At 40.8% G+C, this 26,740-nt stretch overlaps 1 protein-coding gene across 4 annotated transcripts in view; it reads left to right on the forward strand.

The window, feature by feature from the left end:
• The window catches only part of lpp (LIM domain containing preferred translocation partner in lipoma), a 251,719-nt gene that overhangs the window by 125,498 nt on the left and 99,481 nt on the right, over positions 1-26,740 (forward strand). For all 4 annotated transcript variants that reach the window (XM_080506605.1, XM_080506604.1, XM_080506607.1 and 1 more), the window contains exons 5-6: positions 9,327-9,427; positions 17,294-17,416. In XM_080506605.1, the coding sequence (XP_080362731.1) occupies positions 9,327-9,427; positions 17,294-17,416 (224 nt within the window). The remainder of the gene's footprint in view (positions 1-9,326; positions 9,428-17,293; positions 17,417-26,740) is intronic.

A 26,740-nucleotide genomic window follows, 5' to 3' on the forward strand; every position in this document is an offset into this window, starting at 1 on the left:
ACATCAGCCGTAAATCAATCATAACTCGTGGGAGGGCACTTACATTGTGCGCACCATAAACGCCCTTTCCCCTGTATTTGAAGTTGCTCTGTTTACGCGTGTGTGTGTGTGTGTGCGTGCGTGCGTGTGTGTGTGTGTGAAATGTTATGGGAAAGGGAGTTCTGTTGTGTGCCAGGCTTTGTCCTAAGTCCTGGCAGGCCAGATGGCCACCACTTACACACGGGCAACTCAGATAATATAGTACATATGTAAATCTGCAAACATATGCTCAAACCTTCAATGTACAATCTTCCTCCCACAGAGTTTACTAATCCTTACCACACATCTAAAGTGCTTAACAAAAAAAAAAAAAAACTCATCTGCAACCAGCACAGGTTTTTTTCAAGGGGGTGTTTTTTTTTCATACAGCTCTTTTTCAAGAGCTGCATCTATTTACAGTAAAAAGCATATATATAGATATAGATATATATGTGTTCACACACATACACCACAACTAGCAGACTACCGCAGTTAACAGTCATACACAGCAGCATTCCAAGTGTTAATAACTGTATCACTTACTTGGTTAAAAAAAAACAAAAAAAACAAAGTTTAATATTAGTCCCAGTGTCGCAGCTGGATCCATCTCCATCCTTTTATCATCCCCTTAACAATACTCGGGTCCCCGATAACCAATTATACCTCTTATGGCCTCTCAAATAACTTTAATCACTGATTAGGATTCCTTGTTCACAAAGCAGCTACTTAAAAGTAATTGCTCAATAAAGAGAGGGGAAGTTGTCGTATTAAGTAGGTGTTCCTGCTGCTTCTCTCATTAGCGCTCACTCAGAGCTTTCATCTCCCCATTGTCACAAATGGAGCTGGCTTCATTCACGGCACAGGAAGCGTTCCCTTGCTCTGCTGCGACTGCCTCATGCCGCTTCTCACACACACACACGCACACACACACGCACACAAACAGGATGGAGAGAGCACGACGCCTTCAACTTTTAGCTGTAGAAAACACAAGGTGATGCAAACGGCGGGCTGCACTCGGGTTGTAGATTTTACTCTGAGACGTGGAGGGATTTCTACTTTTGTTTTGTATTGGTTTTAATTGCAGCGTATGAGGATGAGTGATGCCATATTGTGGTGTACTAGCAGCTCTTGCATCTTGCCCTGCGTTTCTCCTCACAGTTCAAAAGCCTCTATAAGTTGGCTAGTCGCCATCTCTGTTTTGACCTTCTGATGGACTGACAGGCGACCCAAGGTGCTTCCAGCCGTTCCCCTGGGGCTGGTCGTCGCTCTCCCAGACAATTAGCTGGAACACTGTGAATATGTGACTGTGCCATCGCCACCTGTCCATGCACCCAAAGGGATCATGTGGATTCTACTAAATCAACCAGGTTTCTGCTGGTCTTCTTGCATGACCAGGGTCAAAATTGATGTATATGTGGAAATGAGAGAATGAGAGGAGCAACAGCACAAAGATCATTGTATACATCCAGGTTTAAAAAAAAAAAAAAAAGCAGTAAAATTGGGGAAAACTTCGTCGAGAGTGAGAACATTCTGTAAGACTTGTAAAAATGGATTTATTTTGATAGTGGACACAATTTTTGTCACTCCCCCTGCAGTTGAACTTTATTATCACGATATCTGTTATATAATCAAGTTAATTCAGTTGATCTCTGGTTGGTATGGATCACCAGGCACAGACTGACTGGAATTGTAAAATTATATAACTGTCATCTTTTGGAAAATATTAAAGGTTCCTTACACGTCAAGGCACATTTTGCTATGATTATCTTTTCTTAAATAGAAAAATGATCTGGTTTGTCACTCAGATACAGTTACAACACACAGAAACCACCAAACGTTCATCTGTAATTACCTTGTAATTTTGTTTTGCCAAATGAGACCTCGCTTTGTCAGATTGTACTTAAAAAAAAAAAAGTATTTTGCTTTAGCATTGTGTCTGATTAACATCAGGCCAGCCCCTCGCTGTCTACTTCAGGCCAGTCGGCATGCCGACAAGCCCTGGAAAACTGCTCAAGTGCTTAAATGTCAATAACGCTCACCCCGATTCACACGTCTTATGCTAATATTGTCCGGAGGGCAAGATCTGATTCCAGGAACCAAAATTTGAAGGCGGTCCGTCTGGTCATACAAATTCAAGTAGAGTTGCCAAATTCCTGAAAAGAATGTCTGTAAAGTTGCTGCAGTCCAGTACGGGAACATAATGTTTATTTAATTCTTTAATTTCTACAGCTATTTGTTAGATACATTGTGATGGAACAGGATAGTTGTAGAAAGGTAACAATATAGTTAACGTGAGTATCACTTCCACTCACTGTGCTGTGAAGGCCTGCGGACGGCCGTTAAAGGTGATGTGTGACCACTTTCTGAAACAAACAAAGAAACAAAGAACTGTTTATTGAAATGAGAAGACATGATGCTGACTGATTGCTGGATAGCTTTTGTTGGATTTAGTGGGAGAAACGCTGCTGATTCATCGTTACTCAGATAAATACCCAGCAGTTTTAACTTAAGCGATGATAAGGTCATGATATTTATGCTTTTAAAGTCACTGTAGTAGAGTGAAACGTTTCTGTGTCACCATCTGTGGGATGAATTAGAAATAGACAAATATCAAATATAAATCAGTTTAAAAGAAGATATAAAGGATGGATTCTTGAGAGGTGCAATAGTTCATCTTTGTGAGGGTTTGCTTGTTTGGTGGAGAGTATTGAATCCAAATGCACCAAAGTTTATTTTAAACATCTGTGCAATGGTGTTAAATCACATTTAAGGAACCTTTGTCATGAGTGTTGGAGTTTTCACTTTTTCCTACTCCTTTTCGTTCATGCAAATGTAGATTAAGTGGAGTTTATTGTTTCTTTTGCTTTTTTTTGTTTGTTTTATTTATCTATATGTTTCTTTTCTTTCTTTTTTTAATATTTATATATGTGAAATAAAGATGAATTCATTCGTGCATTCGTTCATAACATGACCCTGCCTTGGTGGGACTTTGTGTAATGTCGATGCCTTTAGTAGGCATGAAAAATAATGAATTAATTTAATAACATGGGGAGCAACAGCAGCCAACTGTCTCTGATCACGTCAAAACGTCATTTTAATGTGTTAAATAAGCACACATGTTGTCAGGATTGGTGGAGTGCAGGATTCAAACGCCAACTAGGTCGGGATGTAAAATTCGAAATTAAGTTTATTCAAGTCTCTCCAATGGAGCGGTAATCCGGAGCGAGGGGTCGTAGGAGCAGAGGCGGGCGTCACGGAGACGGGATCTTCCGAGCAGAACGGAGCGACGCACACCGGGACTGCAGGAGGGAACAAACGGAGGTCAGAACACTTGGACGCTTCCAAACACGAAGCGATCAGACTCATAACAAAGGTACGAGGGGCAGAGTCAAGGTACCGCAGAGTACACGTAACGATCTTGCGATGAGAGCCTGGGATCCCGGTGCTTAAATGCTGGCTTCCCTCATTCGCTTCAGGTGTGCGTCCAACTCCGTCTGCTCCGCCTCCACTCACACACGCCCACACACACACACACAAAAACCAAAACACAGCCGGAGACATCTGCGGACTGTGACACATGTGTTCGAAGTTAATGAGCAGAACGAGTGACGAGGGAGCTTTCACTGTATTATTTTGTTTTTACGAATCATGCACGATAAAAAAGAAAAAACACGAAAACCCTCTTGCTTAGTTTTTATGCAATACACCAAAGTGCCACGAGAGGTGCTAATCACCCATTTCATCAAGAGTTTGCAAGATTTTATGCCCAAACTGCATAAGGTGCACTTTTGGTGTGAACTTTAAATGAGATCCAGATACATTTTGGAGGTTTTTTTTTTAGCTGTTTCACTTTCTAACCAATTTCATTTTAGCTTTGTTTTTGGCTAATTTGTTTTACACACAAATCAAACATGTACTGCACACTGTGAACACAAATTAGTAATCATTACTAAAACCGTACATGGTAACTGGTTGCCCTGTTGTTACACGGGTTAGGGTTAGGCTAACCTAACCCTAACCCATCGCCTTCCTGAAGATAAACAAATATGGTTATCAGAAATATTACCACTGGTGAATAAAATGAGTGAACTACAACAGACCACCCTTAAGAATGACAGAACAGGAATTATGAAGTATTATGAGGAAGTATTAAAAGCAATTTATGCTGACGTGACAACCACTATTTGGTGGAGCATTTTAGAATGTTCTTCCTTTAAACGTATTACTGGACAATTAACAACTTAGCATTAGCCGCTATCTGTTAGCTGGCTAACGCAGGGCGAAAATGTTATTTTACACAGCGACTCTAAGTATTATGTTGCGAACAGAAACAAATGTGTGTACTTATCCATACGTCAATCAACCAGACTGACACTTATTCCTCCACTTCATCACGTTAGTCAAGTTTTACATGTGGTCGGCCGCCAACAGTTAAAGGAGGCGAGAGTCATGGCGTCGGCTCGCCACCAGCTCAGAACTCACAGGTAGTCAAGCCCCTCCACAAACCCACAAAAACATGCAAGTGTCTCTGCTCAGAGACTTTAGTGCAGAAAGAACTTGTTTTAAGTAGTTTACAATTCACATTTTCTTTAGTAATGGTCCCACCTTTTGCAAAATAATGAAAAGATTAGTAATAGCAGCGAATATTTGTTATGTAAAAGAAAATCTGGGTTTACAGTGTAGGTAAATATCAAATTAGCAAGAAAAGAAAATTAGTCTTTCTATGTTGAATAAAACTCTATTTTACTTCCAAGGCATTTCTTTTCTTTTTTGTTAATTCAGGGTTTCCTTTCCTGATAGGTGACTCTGCAAACATTTATTATTTGCAGTGAAAGGCAGCGGGGCGATGAAACAGATTGTACTTGAACTGTGTGCTGTGCAACAAACAAACAAAGGAGACGAATGTTTGTTTACATGAACTTTTTCAAAAGCTGCATGGAGTCCCTCCCACATCGACTGAAGAGCCACATCCAGCTCCAAACCGTTGAGTTGCAGCCCGCTGCTTTCCTGAATCAATGCAGAGGAGATTGCAAAACAAGCAAATAACAAACAAACAACAACAACAACAAATAATTATAAAGAAGAAGCTAAACCCTGTGATAACTTGTGTTGTTACATTAAACTAATCCAGATTTTTCAGAATCGTCTGCATCATAAGCAATAACGTGAAAACCTTTTATGTTCGCGCAGCTGTGCACACAATCTGGGAAATGTTCATATATTAACTCTAAAAACCAGCTTAAAGAAGTTGGAACCATCTTTTTTTTTTTTTAATGAACGCACACATCATCTAAAGAATGATAGTCTTAACTGGTACCAGTCATCAGCAGCAGCAGTATCAGTGGAGACTGAGACAGACTTCACATTGGAACAGGCTGCTCCTTTCTGCTCATTTTAAAGTTAGACGCATTTAACACAAAGTGAAGACGTTGCATTAAAGATCGTTTTGGGAAGATTGTGGGTTTATTTCGAAGCACTGTTTTGACAGATTAAACTATATTTCTCAGCACAGTCTCTTAGAGAAACGCTTGTGAGGAATGACCCACAGACTTTACAGATTGTGTTTTCATATTTGAAAACAGTTAATCAATTCCAAAAATCACAAGACAGATGGATAGCTGCACTCATGTTTTGGGATTTGTTGTGTGTGTTATACAGGGAGTGCAGATTGTCTCCATTTTATTTTTTGTTGCTCACTGACTTTTCCTTCCTTTGATGGCTGGCAAGTCCCCAAAAAGTGAAGGTGGCCGAACAAATCAACTGGAAAAGACAGGAGAGATGTGGATGCTTTGCTTTTTAACACTAGGGCCTTTATCAGGATTATTCCACATTGAGAGAATTCACAGATCAGGTGAGTAAGATATTTGAAATAGAAAAATACACCTGGATGTGACAATATTTTAATTTCCACCAGCATGTTGATGGTGGACATCCACACAGCCACCCAGTGGTCACCTGTGGTAAATCAGCAGGTGTATTTTCTTTCAAGCATAATGTCATATTTGTGGATGTTTGATGATGCTGTCTTATTTTTTAGAGTGATTATGGGCTGCAAAGGCACATCTTACTGTTCTGATTGCATTAGATGTGTCTCCGGTGGTATTTCTATTTGAGTCTTCTAGAATAAGATGAAAACATATATGTATCGCACTGATTACACTGCGTCACTGTGTTGTCACTGGTCTTAAGTCGTGTGAATGAATGCTGTCCTTAAGCGCAGTGCTTAAGCTCCTCTCGTCACCATTAGTGCATTTATGAGTGTCAGGTAAATCCTTTTTGCGGAGGAATGTTCAATTATGGGAAATAAGGTATAACATTACACGCCACTTAATTTAAAAGGATCCTCTTAAGTGACTGTTTTTCTCTGCCGGCCCTGAATCAGCTGCAAACAACTTCAAGGTTGAGCGATAGCAAAATAGGCTTTTGCTGGAAAGGACTACTGGGAATACTAACGCTTCCAGCGGTGGTGTTTTACATCAGCGCGTTAGCACGTCTCAATCTCCAACTGACGAGCACGATGACAGATGTGAGGAAAATAAGGTCAGAGAAGAAGGAGGAAAGATCCTTTCAGCAAAAAGATGTGTAGCGACCCTCCCGTTCTTGCTCCGAGTCTTCGGCTCCCCGTCATTCCACGCACACAACCAGTCGACCTTTTCAATAAAACATGCATCTCTGAAACATTTACAACACTTGTGTTTCCTGAAATGATGAATCCAAAACATCTCCGATGTTCGAGAGAGACGTACACGAAACTTAATGTCTTAATTCTGCGTAAGCCACGAGTTACAAGTGACTTATATTCTGACTGGGAAAACCAGAAGAAGAGGAGGAAGGATCTGTGCTGGAGCCTTGTTGGTGAGCAGCATATTTTATTTTCTCTCCCAGAGGTTTAGAGGAGCTGTTACACTCTGGAGTTTTAGTGGAGGTCACAAGGTTATTATATAAACAATTCACATGGAGGCCCGCGCGCCCAGAGGGAATGTTTAATGCAATGCTCACAATTTCTTGAACGTAGTAATGCTCAAGAAGCAGATGTGTCCAATTTTAACCATGCTGCATTATCGCTCTGTCTTCACTTCCTCATTTTCTGCCCCGCCACTCCTGTTTTGTTAAGGCAACTAAGGAATAAAAAAAAAAAAAAAAGCATGCTTAATTAATTTGGTCAGCTGCCTTGGATAAACTACATTGATGACATCAATTAGATTCTAATGAAAACAGATAAAAGCCAAGGAAAGCAAATGGAATTTCTGAACAGGACTCATCAAAGTCTCAGCATTGGAACAAATTCCCATTACGTCTCATAAAAGCCTTTAATTTGCAAAGCTCATGTCTGGTTTGGTACTTAGAAGTACATGGTCAAATGATGCAGTCTTAAGTCCTGTGCGGAGAGAAAGCCAAATCAGAATTTAATTTGGCACGTAACTCCTTATCCTGTCTGAAACATGTGGCTGGATGCAATCCTTGGATTAGCGTGCACTTCAGAACTACTAAATTTGGCTTGTCTTTCCTCCTCTGGCAGAGCAAACACCTAGTCTAACCCGTTTGTAACACAACATTTACATTTCCAATCTCGGGGAGAGAGAGAGAGAGAGAGAGAGAGCGAGCGAGAAAAGAAAAGCCCACATGCTTACTACAGATTAGTACTTCTTAGTTAACCAAATTGCTGCAATTATGTGTGTCAATCCATTGACGTGGGCTCCACTTCTTTGTCTCTTTCACTCTCCGTCTCTGTGTGACCTCTTTCAAATGTCTCCATTGATTGCTTAAGGAAGATTGCAGTTCAGGAAAATTGTTGTGAGTTACAGTGCAATAAATGACCATGTTAATAATTCCACATTGTGAGCACCGGCGGTTTATGAAAAGCACAGTTTAATACAGGTATGCAATCAGTGTATTCCTGCACATTTTCCTCATAACTTAAAACTAAAAATGAATGAAGAATGGATTAACTGTAAAGTCACTCAAATGATTTCTGCAGTCGATATTGAAAAGCGCCCTGAGACAACCTGATCACGTTGCGTGGAAAATGTCATGATCATTTGTTGATTGTTTTGTTTTCAGTTGACTTTTACTTAAGTTGTAAAACATGTGTTACACTGTGATATTTGTTTTCGTGAAATGTTTCTGTTGTTAAAAAATACATAAAAATGCACATCACATCATTTATTGATCAATGCAGAACTAGATATCATTTATAGGTAAACACAGACAATACAATTTTACAATTGTACATTACAATTTTAGTTTAATGTTAGGATGGTAAAAAGGTTGCCATGCCAACTGCTAGCATTTTTTAAAATTCTAAATGATTACACCCCCCCCACAAAAAAAAAAAGTCCTCTGTGAAGAGCATATCAATGAAATAAAGGTTAATTTCAACATTAGTTATGAGGTGATGTTGATTCGTACTGTAAAAGTCAATAGAACCTAAAGGTTCTATTCCCAATGACAATCAGTACAAATGAAATCAGAAACACGTCTGGCTATATTAGGAGGGTTCTCACGTTGTACCACGACAAAGATTCTAAGATAAAATGTAGTGATGTAGTCTTCTTAGAGTTGACAGAGTAAATATTGTAATTATCGGATATATTTAGTAAATTTCTTGTAACCCCCCCCCAAAAAACAAATCTTGTTAAACTTTCAGAAGGAACTAAAAAACGATGTGGTAAAAATAGCTAATTTGCTCATGAGGGCTGAGCGGTGGGACGCTCGTAACAGATAACAAAAAAAAAAAACATTAATATTTTTTGCCCCAAACATAAGAATTTGTTTTCAATAAATGTGTGATTAAACTTTATTTCATCCACCAAATTACATACAAATATGTTGAATACCTTTGTTATCTTCAGATTCTGTGCATTGGTGAGGATTGTTCATGTAATATTGATTAAATAAAATGAAATATGTGACTCTTAAATCTTTCACCGCCGCCGGACCCCCTGCAGAGCTGCTCATGTAGTTCAACACACGGCGTTCAGCAAATCTCACTGTGTAATCTGCTTTCAGCCGGAGCCGTTCAAAGCACCATGTGAGCTGTTAGCGCTGCCGCAGCTTGTTGGGTTCACAGGAATTACTTGGCCCTTCGCCCTCCGAGCTTCCTCCTTGTTCTGTGCACCTGCGACGCCACATAATATGAAGCTTTCTTCTGTTTGCCGTCTGTTTTCCTCAGTTGAGAGTCGGTTCTTTCAGAATTGTGACCGTTTGGCAGCAAGGAAAAAAAGAGGAAGTATTTAATAAGCGTTTTTTTGTTTTTTTCTGTGTGTGTGTGTGTGTGTGTGTGTGTGTGTGTATCTCCACCCTCGCAGATTACCCGCCCCCTCCGCCGCTTGCCGACGACTCCTCTGCGTTCCTGTCGTCCCCCGGCTCCTTCCCTCCTCCGCCGCCCCTCAACTCGTACGATTACCAGGTGAGAGAAACTGCCGCTGTTTCACGTCTTCTTGGGCTGTCAGTTACTCTCTCTCTCTCTCTCTCTCTCTCGAGCGAGCGAGCAAAGGAATCAAAGACGGCCCCAAGCGGCTCCACTTGAGTTCACGCACCGGGTCCAGCATGGGAGAGTAAATAAATAAACAAACAAACAAAAACAAACAACTGTCTGCGCATTTGAGCTGCAGCCAAGTGCAGAAACGTCCAGCTCCAGCCTGGAGACACGCACGCACGCACGCACGCACGCACACACACACAGAGTGAGGGTTGCGAGGATAGGAGGATGACACCTATTGGTGGAGGCTGGTCACTTCTCTCTGCTCTGCCGGTCACAACACCCACAGGCATGTAGCCCTGGCAGGGTATCTGGCCTCAGTGCTCCCACTCTGAGCACTTGACCTCTGCACAAAAATCCTCCCAAGTGCTTCACATTCCTTTGTTCAGTGGAAGCAGGAGGCAGGAGGGGGGGGGGGGGGGGGGGAGAAGGCAAACCCCTCCCTCTCCGAGCCCCTCATTGGATCTGAGCAGCTCTCCTTCCTAAATGAACGCTTTCTTTGTGAGTTTGGAGACAGATTGTTGCATAATTGAAATAAAGTTATGCAACGTGTGTAAATCTGCCATCCTTCCCACACGCGGTACGGCCGTACACGCGGCGCGCTCTATAGACTGTACCCCCAGGATTAGCAAGGCACGCGGCGTTCTGACCTCACTGGAAACTGCGAACGCTGTCGGGTTCTTTTAAAAGGTGCAGCGAGGAGACACTTGAGAGTTTTTTAATTTTATGGTTTTGTTTAAGTGAGGCAATGCCAGGCACAGCCTGTCTTTCTCCCTCAACTCGCTCAGAAGTGAGAAGGAGGCACAGCAGCAGAGAGGAGTGCAGTAAAGCTTCAGCAAAATGTACTTCTCTTATTAGAAAATCTATGGAAACATTTCAGCAAATCATTAGACCCTCAGACTCCCACACAGGCCCTTTTCTATTTCATGAAGTCAGATTACAGCTGTATATTTGTTTTTTTTGGTTCCTTTTTTTTTACTGCCATCTTTCATTACATGAGTTCTGTTATCTCAACCCTGGGTGCTGGCAAACGCTGATTTGATTCTTGTGTTCTTTTTACTAAAGTTTGAAAGTGTTTTGAATGGGATCGTTGCTCTGTGTGCGTCAAGCTCTCACGGAATCACAATCAAGTCGTCTGTCATCTCCAAGACACCTCAAGTCAAGAACTAATGATTATCTTTGTAAAAATGATTAAACGATTACTACAAATTGAAAAAAAAAGGCATGCAAATCAATCCAAACTAGGAAGTAAAAGTCAGTGCAGAAATGAAAGAAGTGAGCTGATGGAGCAATTGTCTGGTCGTCGCTCTCCGCTGGACAAACACCAACAAGCACAGCAATACACACACATCAGTGTCCAGCAGGGATTAATCTGAGTCTGAATGGTTTTGGAAGTGGACTGTAAAGTCCAAAGATTCCTGCTCTTAATTTTTTTCTTCTTTTTTTGCTGAATCTGATGAGATCTGGCTGGTTTGTCATGATTGAGCTTCGCGTCCTGAGTTCTTCTCCTCTGGAAGGACTTGTTGAGGCCAGATTATAACACTGTGCCTCGTGCAGGGAGGGAAACTTTTTTCCTTGACTACTTTGAAAAGTTTGATTTGTTTTAGTTTCTCTTGGGTGTTCGCCGTAGACTTTGGAATAAAAAGGATGATCTCATCGTTTGATTGATTTGTCGGCGTGCTTGCAGAATTCAGCTTCACCAAAGGATGACCTGTTTGATTTTGTGTAGGTGACTTTGTGCTGTGAAAACGGCCCTTACCCACTGGGACAGCGACACTTCCAGACCTCCTCTGAAGGTCTGCGCTGCACCAAGCGGTTACTAACAGACCCTTTAAGTCCTGGGAGTTGTGAGGCGATGCCTCTATAAATTTGATGACTACCTGAAACTGCTTGTTTAGTTTGGCCAAAAAAAATGTCTGAACCATTTTTACTTGTTGCCGTGAAAGACTGTGGCATGTTCTGCCACGATGCTCAACGTGGAGTACATGTCATGGTACCAGGAACTCACCCATTAGGAGAAAGCAAAAGTGCTTTTTTTGGGTCAGTCTTTCTTCCACTGAACCAGTTTTGTAGCTTTTGGCAGCAGCCTGGTGTCGACCGCCCGACCATCCCGACTGGCCATTGGTTAATCAGCAGTTTGAGCTCGTCCGTTGGATTGGGCCACACAGGTCAGCCTTCTTGGTTGTCAAGGACCATGGTCATCTTATTTTTTAATCCTCGACCAGTTTTCATTGAGATGGACCCCTGCTGACCAGGAACACCTCACAAGAGCTGCAGTTTCTCGATCAGTTGTCAAGTCATCACAGTTTGACCCTTTTAGCTGTTGTGCTGGGCTGTGTTATTGCTTTTCTTTGATCACAATAGCTTTGAAGATACAATGCTAATTGCTGTCTGATGTATTCCACCCAATAACAGGTGATACAATAAAGAAATAATCCATCGTATTCTCACAGGCTGTTATTGTTGTAATGTTATGGCTGATGGGAGTGAACTCCTAAACACAAGTGCAGTCATCAGTGCTTGACAGAAGATTAGTGGCTGCTGTGTTTGTCTCTATGAGAAACCTTCCCATAGTACAAATATTTAAGTGTAGGAGGTGTGCGTGTACACACATTACTTTGTTTTGTCCTGTCATGGGGAGAAACAATGATTTATCACTGACTGTCAGGTCTTTTTAAACCCTTTTGTCTCAGTGGCAATAGTTGTGGTATTTCATGCTTAACCTTTCTGCTCAAAGCTGCCAGGTGGACCTGAAGGGCCCTTTGGTGTAAGTTTCACTGCGCTTTTTGTTCTCTGAGTAAATATAACTTTTGCAAATGAACGTCAGACCTGTAAACAAAACAACAGTAACAGGTTACCAAACCGGTAACAGTGGACCCGACGAACCGCGGGGCCTCAGATCATCATCCGGTTTGTCTGGACATTTAACATTTTTCAAAGATTTACATATAAGCCTGGAAATGTGACAATTTCCTCATATCAGTAGTTTAAAAAAAAAGAAAAAGGATGGGTTCACAAGTCTGTCATTAGACAGGAACTATGTCCTTGTAGGGTAATTATTTCTCCATCTGCTTCTGTAAAGAGCAGCTTTTAGCTCATTCTGATATGTTTTTCAGTTTAAGGTAATTAAGTGACAAATTCCACACGTCTACATTTGTGTCAAGTGTGTTTAAAAGCTCATCTGAAGTCAATCATTGAAGCTGTTATGCCGAGAGAAAAAAACAAAACAAAAACAAACATAATTTGAATATTTACTAAAGTCTCAATGAATTTTGTGCCAAATTTTCACTCTCTGTTCTTGTCGCTCCAGTAAAATGTCAACTTCAGTTTCCAAGCAACCTGTGGGCCTTTTTCTCACTGTGGGTTTTCCTCTTCCTGCCCAACATAGGTCATCATAGCGTGGAGACAAACAGTCGCCACCTGGAGCTGTGCTATAACTTTTAAATAACATTTTTTTATATGAAACTATTCAAATTCTGGTGAATTCAGTCGTATTTTCACCTCCTCACCAGTGGGATATAACATGATTTTTGAATACCTAGAAATATCCATACCATCTCCACAGTGATCACAGACAATGGTCCCCCATGCTGGAGGACAGAACAAGAGCTTTAATGAAACATTCAGATTTTTCCTGGTAAATTTCCATCATTTCACACATTTGATGCCATGATTTCATTTGATTGCCAAATGTTACTCCCAATGGAAGTCGGGTCTTACCTTGAATACTGTTGTTACTTCTTTTAACTCAATAGCTTATTGGGAAACTCCTTTAGGTAAATGCTGAAAAGTGGTTGTCTGGTGGCCCCGACATGCACAGTGTGATATGAAGTGCAGTTGCGTCATTCTGAAATACAGTATATACTTTTATTTTCAGACAATCACATGCATTTTAAGCTTTTGTAGTCCACAAGGAAGGTAATGCCAGATTTGGACCACAATGGCAAGACAATTATTGAGGGAGGGTTATTAAGTGATGTGTGCAGTACCGCATGTGGCCACTGGGCACAGCACAGCTGTACTTGGAGTCTGAACTGAAGGCTGGTTTTAGATAGAGGAAGTGAAGAATTTCTGAGATGTAATTCATGCAAACCTATGCCAGAAGAGTCCCAGAGTATAAATAAAGATCATTTGCATGTGTTTCCTTAAATCCAACTGCTAGAGTTTTATATAAATGTCACAACATATAAGCCGTTTGAACAGTCACAACCTGAAAAAAAAACCCCATAAATAACAAAGGATTAAGTGAAGGGTAAAAGCAATCATTTGCTCAAACTTCACATTTTTAGAACCATGTGTAACACAAACATAATCAAATTAGTTTAAATTAATGTGTTAGTTATACTGCAAAACCATAATGGCTGCAGCGGTTCCAAGCTGCTGCAGATATCCACCTCATTTGTTCAAATGTAAGTACATAGAAGCATATGCATTTCATTGCCCCTGCATTCAATAATCAATGACACCATTTCATTTAGATCTAAATCTTTTTGTGGGCCTCAAAGTGTGAGTTTAGTGCTCTTGATGTTTAGCAGGACCGCTTCATTCAGAATACATCAATTTCATGTCTGAGCGGATGACGCAGCTTTTATTTGGTCACTTTTGGGAGAGATACGATTTAATCCCCCCATATTATTTTTCTGCTGTGTTGGGGGCACACAGACCAGACTGTGGGTATTCCCCACTATCATATAAATGACAACCTCTGCGATCAATATTGCAGATTATGCCACATATGTGATTGTGTGTTGCGTTACTATGATAAATCAAATTAGGACTTGAAATCTCATTCTTCTCCCCACTTTTTAAAATGTTCTTGTGAACAGGATGGACAGCTGAAGTCTGGAGATTATATTAGGATGGAAATCTCTCAAGTATTAAGTGCCCAATTAGTTTTCAAAGTGCTTTCCTGTATTTGTCTTAAACTCTTTCTTTTCTTTTTTATTCTCGATTTAAAGCTCTGGCCTGCAACTTAATTCCTTAATACACCACTGCTATCTTAATTATGTGTCCTGTAGCCAGAGCGCAGCTCTTTAATTGCAGGCGCCGTTCATAAAAAAGGGGGTGATGAATATCAATCAAAATGTCTTTATATCTGCTTCTCTGGGCCTCGGCAGAGAAATTGTACATAACTGAATGAATAAATCAACGAATAAATGGTGTTTCTGCTGTGAAGAAGGCACAACTGTGCTCGTGTCTGGATTGCCCAGCGTCAGAGAGCGATGTCTGGATTACAGCAAATGCTAAAAAGCTGAAACCTTCAGTGGGAGGGAGAAAGATGAGTTTCTCACTGCGCTTGTTGACCGTGTTGGCAATACCCACGTGGCAAATTCCTCTGCAACACAAAGCAGCGCGGTGCTCCCTTTCATCCTCCTCGTTATCACCGCCAAACAAGTTTCCCCCTTCTTTTTTCCCCCTTTTCTTTTGTTGATTTGAGACAAGCCATTAGTGTTTTGCTTTGTTTACCCCCCGCTTGTGATTGTCTTAGATGTTTTTAAGCAGCAGCAGCTCCGCTCCAAATGGAGGCAAGGCCCTGCCTGTAATAGATTGTGACAGGTAATCCAAACACATAACATTAGAATAAGAAGCAGTCACTGATCCAGCCAACTCAAAAAGCCCCCGCAGGCAATTGCAAGAAGTCTTCTTGCAGTTGCAGCATAGTTCAGAAGACTAAAAATATATCTGTCATTCCAAGGAGAAAATTCCCGGGATATTTTTTAACTTTTTATTTTTGTATTTTTTGGTAGAAAACAAAGTGCCAGTGACGGTCAAATCAGTTTCAGCTACTTTCCGTTTTTCTGTGCAACGCTTTTATTTGATTTAAGCTTCAATATTTGGTGCCTTTTTCCCATGTTGAGCTTGTGTTTTCCCTCTGAGGTTAAAAAAGAGAGGGAAGGGGAAAATGAATGAATAAATCAATGAGAGGTGCCCGAGTGATGCTGTTACTGATGCTTTCAAGCCTCCTCTGATAATAAACCAGTTAAATAAAAATCTCAGAAGTCCTTATCATGTTTTATAGAGCGTGCTTAAAATATGGAATAAAGAGACATCTGACTGTAATTTTAAAGAATTGACCTTTTTGTTTGAAATACAGCTGGATGGGGTAGTGATGAATAATGCATGAAGAATGAAATACTGTAAATCCAAGAGTAGTGAAATGCAGGAGGTGAATAGTGCAGCACGTTGGGAAAGTTGTCTTTCAGACAATGCATTGCTTCTTATTTCTTGCCGCAGTTCTGTCTTGCTATTGATGTGTGGCTTTCTAAAGGATTGTCTGAGGTCAAGGTGAAACATGAACTTAGAAACTGTAATCCAAAGTTTAAGATAAAGCAGCGCGGCAGGCGCAGTGGGGGAAGAGAATGGCGCGACAGAACGTCTCCAAGCAGCACAAAGTCAGAATTATTCGTCATCGACGAAGAGCTATTCTGAACATTTGAGAAAAGCTTGCCAAAGTAAAGTCACCTTTTCAACCTGAGCTGTAACTGTTATTTAAATGGCTTATTTAAAAAGGAAAATAGTGGCCATGCAGAGATCAGGACACAGGTATTAAAGCATTGCTTAAGTTCTGAGTGTTCAGAGCAGCACAGTGGCTTCAATGGCTCCAAGGAAAAAGTTGCAGAAAGTGGAGGACTCTTTCTAGAGTTGACTGTTCAGCTGAGTGGAGCGAGAGTCAGAGTCACTCTACACGCCACACCATCCATCCATCCATCCATCCATTCATCCAACCATTGACTAACTATTGATCAACCTGGTAGTTATTTTAATTTCTGTGTATTTAATAAATGCTTATCTAAGCTTCCTAATGTCATTCAAATACCCTACAATGTCAACCAACTTTCACCCTGTTCAAATCCCAAGATCCCAAGAGGCAGTCCAGAACCAAAACTGCCTGCCTGACACACACACGCACACACACGCACACACACACACACACGCACACACACGCATGCACGCACACACAGTCAGAAGACACACACAGTCAAAAGTTTGGACACACCTTCTCATTCGATGTTTTTTCTGTATTTTCTCAACATGTTTTAATTTTTTCCACACTGTTTAGTTTACTACATAATTGTTTCATGTGTGTTCATTCATTAATGAACAATGGAATCTACAATGGAAATAGTCAATAAAGTAATAATCATTGAACGAGAAGGTGCGTCCAAACTTTTGACAATGAGATCGCAACATTTTAGATGACCTCTATCATCGCCTTTTCTCTGGGCGCTCCAGGTTCATCCCATAATTGTAATATGAAGCTTGTTCGGGAATTAAAAGAAAAGAAAGCTTGTAAAATGGCTGCAGGTTTCATTCAGTTTGAAATGTCTTGAGGGTGTTTGCTGATCCAGAATCCAGCCTGACATTGCTCTATATAAAAGGAAGCTAACTCTTTGTACTTACGAAATGAACAATGAATGGGTTTGAAATCAACAGGGAAATCTACATTTGTGTGTATTTATTTATGATTGAGATACCACTTATCGGCTGCCTATGCTATCCTTCCTCTGAAGCATGATGGTGGCAGCGTCATGCTTTGGCCGTGACACTTGTGAGCTGTGATAGTAGACTAATAAAAACTTGTGAAAAGGGTAAGTGTTACCAATTACAGGTAGAATGGCCTCCTCCAAAATGCAGAGACCTGATATATCAGTTCAGACTTCAGCCCTACTCAAGTGGGTGGATAAGAAGCGATTTTATCAATAAACAAATGTGGTCAATGTGGGATATTCAGTATGGACAGATGGTGGTGTGGCTATAGTCTATGAGTTGATTGAATTGGATGTTTGTGTGCAGATGAAGGGACCGGAGAAGACCCTGGAGGAGAGGCGCTCCAGCCTGGACGCTGAGATCGACTCTCTCACGAGTATCCTGGCAGACCTGGAGAGCAGCTCACCCTACAAGCCACGGAGCACACAGGTATGTGAGCAACACCACCTCACGCACACCTCCGAACAAACACAACGTGCGCTGCAGACTTTAGAGGGTGGGAAGACACATGTGGACATGTCTGGGGAATTTGATTTTCTGTTGGGTGATTACATATTGTAGGTTCTGTTGTGCTCGCCATTGTGTCGGGTTATTTTATTGATGAAACTTGGCAGTCTCCCAATTTCACACTTTAACTGTAGTATGTTTTCCATGAGCTGTGGTCTGTACCCTGTGGTCTCTGCTGTTTTTGACACCTGTGTTTCAACAACAGTGTGGGTATTACACAAGTGAGCTGAACACCCTTTTCTGTTAACTATACAAATTGTTATCTGATAGAATGGACTGATTGAATGGACTTTAAACCATGAGCTGATGTTGGTTTTGATCCAAGGTTTGATCATATTTGAGTGTTAATTTAATATCCTAATTAACATATGATACGATGATTTTTGCAATATTCCTGTCACAAACTGCTACATTTTGAAAATGTGCTCAAACTACAGTTAATTCAAGGTCGTAGGCCGTAATGTCTTTGGACTTCTAATCGTACAGATGAAACCATGCAAATTGCTCTCAGTTCTGATGTATATCATTTATCAGACATTGGAAAACAAGTCCAGGTAATAAACAACCTAAATGTGTGCTTGGTGTCGTTAAATTAATCTTCATCCTTAATGTGGAGGTGATCTTATGTGGTCTTACTGGAGTTGCAGGTGGACAGGATCCTGCTGTCTGAATCCCTTCTGCTGCGTTCCTTGGCGTGGATTATATCATAGCATAGTTCAAAAGAGATAATTCTACTTAACCACAGGATGCTCCAAAACACAAGCAATGAATGTGATTTTTGAATGGTTTTAAAAAAAAACAAGCAGTTAGGACTGGACTTTTTGTCTCTCTGCCTGTGTAAGCACACAGATGAGGACCCGGCGATGTCCTGATGCCCGTGCTCGTCCAGCAGTGCAGTTTGTTGAAATGACTCAAGCGTGCTCTTAATCTCGTGCGTCGACCATGTTGCAATGTAAAAGCAGTGTTGACAGAGAGTGTTTGCAGAGACACATAATGGATTTCATTTAAACAAAGGATCTGAGCTTTACCTTTACCACTATTGACATCCAATAACCTCATCAGAAAGTGATATACTTTGCTTTAACCATTGACTGATGTAAGAAGACTGCTGACAGACAGATGTGTTCAAAACAAATGTAAGATGAGATCAAATAATGGATCACTCATCCCACATGGGGAAGTTCAGTTTTCACGGCGATCAGCAATTTAGACAAGTGATTGAAAATAGACTTCTGTGCTGAAAACAGCCTCAAATGTTGCATCTTAGGGGGAAAAAGAAAAGGAATGCAATAACGACAAAATGAGTCTTGACCTATATCATTAGTTGATATTAAATGATATTAAGAGCAACTTCAAAAAGTCAAAGCCTTGGGCAGTTCACTAAATTGTTTGACACACAATAAATGTAGGACAAGCGGATAAAAAAACCCTAACCAATTGTGTTTGGAGTAGGGAAGGCTCAGCGGGGCTTGTAACACCAAGCAGATCATATCTCTAGTGAGATCATCGAGCAAAAATGTAATACCTGAAAGGGGGTTCAGTTCTCTCTGAGAGCTGCGGAAAAGACAAAGAGGAGGCTATCCTGAAGTAAAAAAACAAGCACTAAAGGTGTGGCGGGGACTTACCGTGTGGATTATTCACTCAGTTGTTGCCATCTCTGCATGTTTTCTCTTTTATTTATTGAATAAAAGATGAATAGCACACTAAAAAGAGAGTTACGGTAGTAAATTATTGACAGTGTGGCTCATTTAATACACGATGCGAGCCACTAGTAAAACATGTGCGTATGTACAAGCAGTGACATTTGGTGCACGTGCAGGACAAACTCAATGAGTTTAAGCAAACATTAAATGCGCCGGCGGCACACTCCCCAAATACGTTGTGGGACGTGAGCCGCACAACAAGGACTGACCAAGCTTTGCTGGTTGTAGCTGGTGACATGCTTTGACTGTCACCAGTCACCTGTCACCTGTCACTGGTAGTGGAGCGGGTCAAATGGTGTGTACAACATCTCAAGTTGAATTGACTGTAATACACTGCGGAAACGGAAACTTTGCACATGTAAAGTGAGAGGAAGTGACCATAACGATTCAGTGATGATACACAACTAAAATGAGTCAATTATATTGTGTATCATGGTGGCCCAGGGTTTTTGTGTTATACGATGTTAACCCAAGCTGCAGAAATTGTGGTGACAAACCACAAGGATACAGATGAAGTCACTCGTGCATGGATGGGAAAGCAACAGGTGTGGGTTTTCTATTAAGCAAGGACGCTGGGAGCAATACTCAGGTTTTCTCATGACCCACAGTAAACATGCGCTGTGGCTGAATGTAGACTTCAGTGAAACTTTAATCCAAATGCATGTCATCTTTTCCATAGTACGGTTCTGACTGCCTGAGGGTGAGACATGTCTTCAACTCCTGCAGAATTGATTAGTCATTAAATCAGAGTCACTATAGAGTCAGTCAGAATGCTGCAAACACAAACCATCCCTCACGGCCTCGTGTTAATTGGTCCCCGGTCGTCCCAATCATTGCACGTCCACCAGCAGCAGGGACAATACAGTCCGTCTGTGAGGGTCAGCCTGAAAACTTGTGCTTGGAGACTTTGGATGCATGTGAACCTGAGTTGTTCTGGGCTTCATCGCCTCTCTGCTGTCATGTTCATGTGCGTGTGGCCTGCTGATCACTGACCACACATATCCAGCAGGCTTGTGTGCACTTTCAACAAGACGCTGACTTTTCCAAACTTCACAGTTAACCTGACCGGCAAAGGCTGCGGTATCAGGGTTTGCTGCCAAGTTTAAAAGCATTATCCAAGATTTGCTTCTGCTTTTATGGAAATATTAGGATCCGCTGTGGAGCTGGCTGGATGGGTCGGGCTGCAGAAACAGAATGATTGAATTAAAATGGCCCTGTTCATCCAACAGCAAGCCATCCATTTTCTATACCCACTTCACCCTTGTTAGGATCAATGTATGATGCTCACTGTAAATCCTGACCACGGAGAAACAAACTACACAAACCCAGGCCTTTAAACTGTAAGACAGGAGTGCAAACCACTGATGCTGCCTTCATATAATTAACACAATCTGCAATCATTGTAATTTCTCTTCAGTAAAATGAAGAGACACTGACATTCTTCATATGAATCCATCCATCCATCCATCCATCCATCCATCCATCCATCCATCCATCCATCCATCCATCCATCCATCCATCCATCCATCCATCCATCCATCCATCCATCCATCCAGCTTACTATGGGCAATGCGGACTACACTCTGGACCAGTCGCCAGTCCATAACAGCATATATAAATACACATTTGATTAACATTTTTCTGGGGTTGCAAAATTCTGGGAATTTTCAAAGTTGGAAACTTTCCATGGGAATTTATTGGAATTTATGGGAGTAAAACACACATTTTCAAAATTGAAGGTTGGTTGGCCCTCAACAGGGGTCCCTGTGTGTTTTGGTCATTGGATTTTCCGTTCATAGAAGGATATTAAGAAACAAAAAAGAAAAACGAGTCATTATTTGATTTACAATTTAAAATTAAAAATCAAAACAAAAATTCAATGCATTTTCCTTTATCATGATCAAGAAGGGACAAACAAAAGCTTAACAAACCAGTTGATTTGCATTTTCTGTGTCTCAAAATAAATAATAAAATCGTTGGAGAACACCGACAAAAACACTGACGTTTTTTCATATTGGACGGCCCGGAAGTTGCCGTGTTTCAAAACAAGAGCGCGTATGAGGACGGCTTGTTTCTGGCAAGAGCACTAAAACCTCTGACTTCTACCTGTGGGTTCCTTTGGCCACGTGAAAGTATCTCTAGAACCTTACTCTGGTGCGATTTTTGACACACCAAAGTGTGTGTGTGTGTGTGTGTGTGGGGGGGGGGGGCAAGAACACAGAGGAGTTGTGCTGAAAGTGGCTTCAGTTTGATGAACTGTGATGCACCCTCGAAGCTGGAGGTGGCAAAAACCATCACCGAGGTAAGAACCATCTCCCTGTTGCTATGTCTCTTGAATAGAGGGGATAATTAGCACCTTCGACTGGCATTCATGTTCCCTTCTCATGCTTATGAATTAAACTACACTTTCAGTCAGCTCAAAAAAAAGAGCTCCGTTAGCGGCTCGCTTTACTGAAGGAGGAATCCTCATTGATGGCGAGTTTTTATAATATATATTTCAGTTACTTTACAGGCCATTTACTTCCTCTGATCCCTGAAATTAATTACTACCAATCTATGTGTAGGCAATAAGAATTATGAGCTAAAATGTAGTCTGTTGTGTTAAAATATGTGATCCATCTGTGATGCAGGCCTCAACACAGCAACCTGAGCTGGATTGTAGACTCATTTAGTGACTTTTCAAACTGATTATTGAAAGTATGTTTCTTCTACAGTCATTTGATTCAGGTGGCCACGTGCATCGTCAGCTCACTGACAACTCAGTTAATTTATAGATACTTATTTAATTTGGAATATTTCCAAAATCCCTCAGCTTAACTTCCCATGGAAAGTTTCCGGAATGTTTCAGGATGTTTACCGGAAATGTTCCGCTCCTTTGCAACCCTATATAGTAATAAGATTTTTCTCCTTATGCGCTAATGTCACTTTAATATTTAAACCTCATTAAAGAAGTCCAGTTAGCGCGCCTCACAGAATCTGTTAATAACATATATAGGTTATATATAATGACCCACTGCATTGAGCGATTTCATGAGATGCTGCATTTGACTTGGCAGACTCCAGATGAAGCTGGTTCATATTAGAATTCAGTTTCTTTTAAAAGTCTAGCTAGCAATAGCTAGTTTCCCTTATGTGAGCAGTAGGACGTTTATTAGAGCCTAACGATTAACACTATACAAGTTGGAGAAGTCAAAGCTCAGAAACATCTCTTTCTTTTTTCTTTTTTAGTTTGAGTTATTTTCAGTTTTTCTCTTCAATGTCTTCTATGTTTGTGTTCATACCAACGATGCACAAGAGCATGTGATATATAAATGAAAATGCCTTCAGGTGTTGACCTCCCAGCTTTTTCCTAAATAAAATATAGTATAAGTGCATACCTTTGTTGGGGGGGAGGGGACATTTCCAGTGTTTGTGAGAGCGGCAGTCTGAAAGCTTTTTGTCAACATGATTTGAAAAATTGATGTGTGCCTGTACAGCGCAGTCGAAGACCAGTTTCCTTATGTCTTACTGACTAATGTATGGTTTTACCTGTCACATTCAAAGTGGCTGCAGGTTTATTTTTATCTCAAACCTGCTGCATGCTTTTGAGGTTATGGGTGAGGGGCCACGCCACCTGTGTCTCAGCAGAGTGCAAATACATGCCCGGACATGTATAAATCATGAAATGCTGAGTATCAAACATTTTGTTGTCTTAACCCTGTTTCTCCAACATCTCTGCGTGCTATCATGATGCCCTTTCGCTGATTCTCTCAAAGCTTATTGCATGAGGAGAAAGATTTGTTTGTTTTCCAGTGTCGCGAGCGCACACGCACGCACGCACACATACTGTTCGTCTGCACTCAGCTGATGCTGATTCTAGCTGATTAACTCAGGTTGACCTTTTCCCCTACCCAGCTGCTCCTGTCAGTCCAAGTCCAGGCTCTTTCAATGCATTATTCTCCAACATAACACAGGTTTGTTGTGCGTAACAGGCCAGGTTTCGTACTCCCAGCATTGGCACGGCTGCCGCGCACCAATCTTCTGCTTGTATAAGCAAAAAGAGCAATGAGCAGTGCTGATTTACAGCCCTCCACGCGCAGGCAATCACAGAGCCAGCTCTCTAAAAATCAATAGGGCCACCCCGCACTCTCCCTTTTTTCTCCAGCTTGTCTGCAGAGCAGCCCTCCCTCCCTCCCCTGGCATTACATTTGGAAACGGCACAAGGTATGTGCGCTAGGGTTGCAGAAGAAATTGAAATGGACGTTGCTGCTCATTCATAGAAATCCAAGCAGCATTCCTGCAAACATTCAGCCGGCACTGATGCTTCACAGACATCAAAACAATTTTGTTTGCTTTAGTTGGGATTCTCTGTGGCATAACAGTGGGTAATGAATTGTGATCATTATATAATCTCCATTTGTTCTCTCTCCACTTCCATCTTAGATGCCATTTGTTATTTGACACAGTTAACTAAGTTTATGATGCTGTTTGTTTGCTTTATCCTGCGAAAGCACAAATTAAGCTCAACCTTATAATAATGTTTGGATTGCTGTTGCATCAGAGAGTTTATCTTTTTTCCCTGTGACACACCAGTATTACTTTATAGAAACCCCTCAATGTCTAAAATATGAGATTTCTTTTTTCTTTTTTTTTTAAATTCTATTATACATTTAAACCAACACAAAACATGTACAAAATATTCTCAGTGGTCTTTAGCCAGGTTGAATATACAGTCAGAAGACTCAATTTTGATCAAATTGTGAGGATTGGTCAAACTTGTGACTGCACAGATTGCTGGACTCCAACATTATTCTCTTAATTGTATTCTGATCCTATAAACAATTTATTGTCTGAGACCAGCAATCCCAGACAGTGTGATGTTCTCAGTTATTTGTGCAGAAAATTAAGCAAAGGCAATTTCCAAAAATTAGAGAAGATCTGGTAAACTACTTATGTTTATTTTAAGGGTGTCAATTAATTATCATTCTTTTTTCAAATGATCACACATTTTCTCTGAATTGATCTCCATTAATCACATTTTTCTTGATTATCTTTTTTATCTGTCATTTTGCAAAGTCATTTTCAGTGTGATTCAATCCTACAAAGAATTATTCTCAATGTAGGTTTTAGTACAGATCAGTCATGTTAATAATAAGTAGTTTGACGTAGTGCAAAGACTTTTGAGCTCTTTTCTTTTGAGCGGGAAGCCCAAAAGAAAAGAGCTCCAACAACAGTAAACAAGTTCTTATGTATTCAGTTTCATTCATTAAATGTTTAAAGGTGTGAACAAATAATGGTAGTTTTATTATTGACTGTCACTGTAATAACAATCTAACTTTATCGTCTGTCCATATGAATGTCTGTTTTCCCCTAGTGTTAATGTTTATGGCGTATTTTTCTCTGCGTGCATGTGTGTGCGGCTTCCTCACAAAAACAAACAACAGCACCCACTAGTGGCTTGGCATGCTAACTACATGATTTTCAGTGTTTCTGCCATTTCTGTGTAAATGGACATTGTTTTCAAAATGCTGTCATGTAAATGAGCCTTTTCTGATTTGAAATTACAAAAAGGAATCGTTCTCACTTGAAATGTTGTCATGTCCTCAGTCCATTGTGCAGCTAGTGGACTGTGAGCTGCTGCTAAATACTTTGAGTGGATGAGGTAACTCAAAGTCAAATTCCAATTGACACAATTGGCAAACTGTTTTTAACTTCCGCACTTTCATATTGAAATGGACCCATTAAGTTGATTTTTGAAATGGAGTCTGACCCATTAGCCATTGGAGAAATTGGACAATATATGCATGAATGTTACAAACGTCCTGGGTCAGTGTGCAACATACTGTAGAAAGCAGTGTTGGTTTCTTCCTCCATGCCAGTTACAGCTGATTCAAGGCACCAACAAGGCTACTCTTTGTTGTATGAGGTGGAGACAACTGGATTCATTTGACATATTCATCTTAAAACACATCAGATCTTAGCAACATACCTATTAACACATCTTATGACTTTTTATGGTGGGAAGTGACGTCTTTACACCAGCATTTGTATTACAGTGTAGCCATTTGCCAAATTAGAGATCAGAGAGAGGATCCACAATGGATTAAAGGTTTAAAGGTTAGAGACACACTGAACTTTCACCTCATTTGATCACAGAAACCATGCAAGCATTCATGAGCGATATGAAGAAATTCCTTCACAGCTTTGCAGAGATTATGGACTCGCATTGAAGGGAAGCCTTCAAGGATATCTCAAAAGACTGTATGAGCCAGGATGGAAGGTATGGATGGGAACATCTATTCACTCACATAGAAGCTACACAAAATAGAGAATACAAAAAAATAGGATTTCCAAGCAATGATGTCTGAGTGACACAGTTTTAGTTTAAATCAAAATAAGAATGCTTTTGTTGACTCTTACCAAAATCTGATTCTTTAAGAATTAAACATGTTTATTGCCATACATTAGACAATTTAATTGAAATGCACCTGGTCGCCTGTTTCAGTCTGACCACATGCTCTGTGTGGCTTTTTTTATTAGACAGAGAGACAGACACAGAGAGAAACATTGGCAATTTTTGAAGCTGGCTTCTAGAGTGGAGACATCTGAAAATGCTCACTCAGCATCTCTGTCTTGATGGAAGAAATACATCAAAGCTTTGAGACTTTGGAGCTCCTCCTCTCCCTGAAACCACATTTGCTAAATCTGCCAATAACAACACAACAATCAATCTATCAATCTATCTATGTATGTTTGTTTGTTTAGTTATTTGTTTATTTATTGTTGGGTTTTTTTTATTTGACTTTCAGTGTTACAGTGCTGCTGCAGGCCTGATATCATTACCAGAGAATTTTCAGCATTTCTGGCTGATTCTGAGAGGACATACACATTTTCACACATTTCTGAGCCACTGGGCTCTCAGGCTGGGTATCACAGCTGGCCTTCAAGGTCCATACAGCTTGTATAAAAGCTTTCTCTAAACAATAACCGCCTTCACTTCTAATGGGTTGAATATTCTTCAAATATAAACCCGCCCCCATCTCTTTCGATCGTACGCACGGTTGGCGTTCTGGATCGTCGCGAGCATCAAGTCATGATAGCTGCTATTTGTTCGAACGCCCTGCTCTCGTATCTAAACAGCTCTCTTTGTTCAGCTTGGCAATCAGGACGAAAACACGAGTGAACGTGATCACGCTAAACCCTTGGAGTGTGCTGCTGTGCAGTCTGAGCCCAACCAGCCCAACTAATACACAGCGCAGGCCTGTCTAAGCATATCAGATCTGTTGTGGGGAAGTTAACAAGGAGGCCCAGATGAGTGTCATAACAGTGTGTTCATCAAGTTCCAGAGAAGCGCAGCTACTTCGGCACAGGCTGCAGAGGCTGCGACTGCTGCATCCCCTCATTCACACTGACCCGTGGTACATTTCTTGTAATCAAATGAATCACAGCTGCTGAGAACCTGCAACATCGCCAGAAGAAGACTAGGCAATGAGGATGTCTTCATGGTCTCAACATTAAAACTCCATTCTGGCTGTGATGTAGTGGAAAAACATGATGAAACTCT

This window comes from Blennius ocellaris, assembly GCF_963422515.1.
Source record: "Blennius ocellaris genome assembly, chromosome: 12".
NCBI classification, from domain to species: domain Eukaryota; kingdom Metazoa; phylum Chordata; class Actinopteri; order Blenniiformes; family Blenniidae; genus Blennius; species Blennius ocellaris.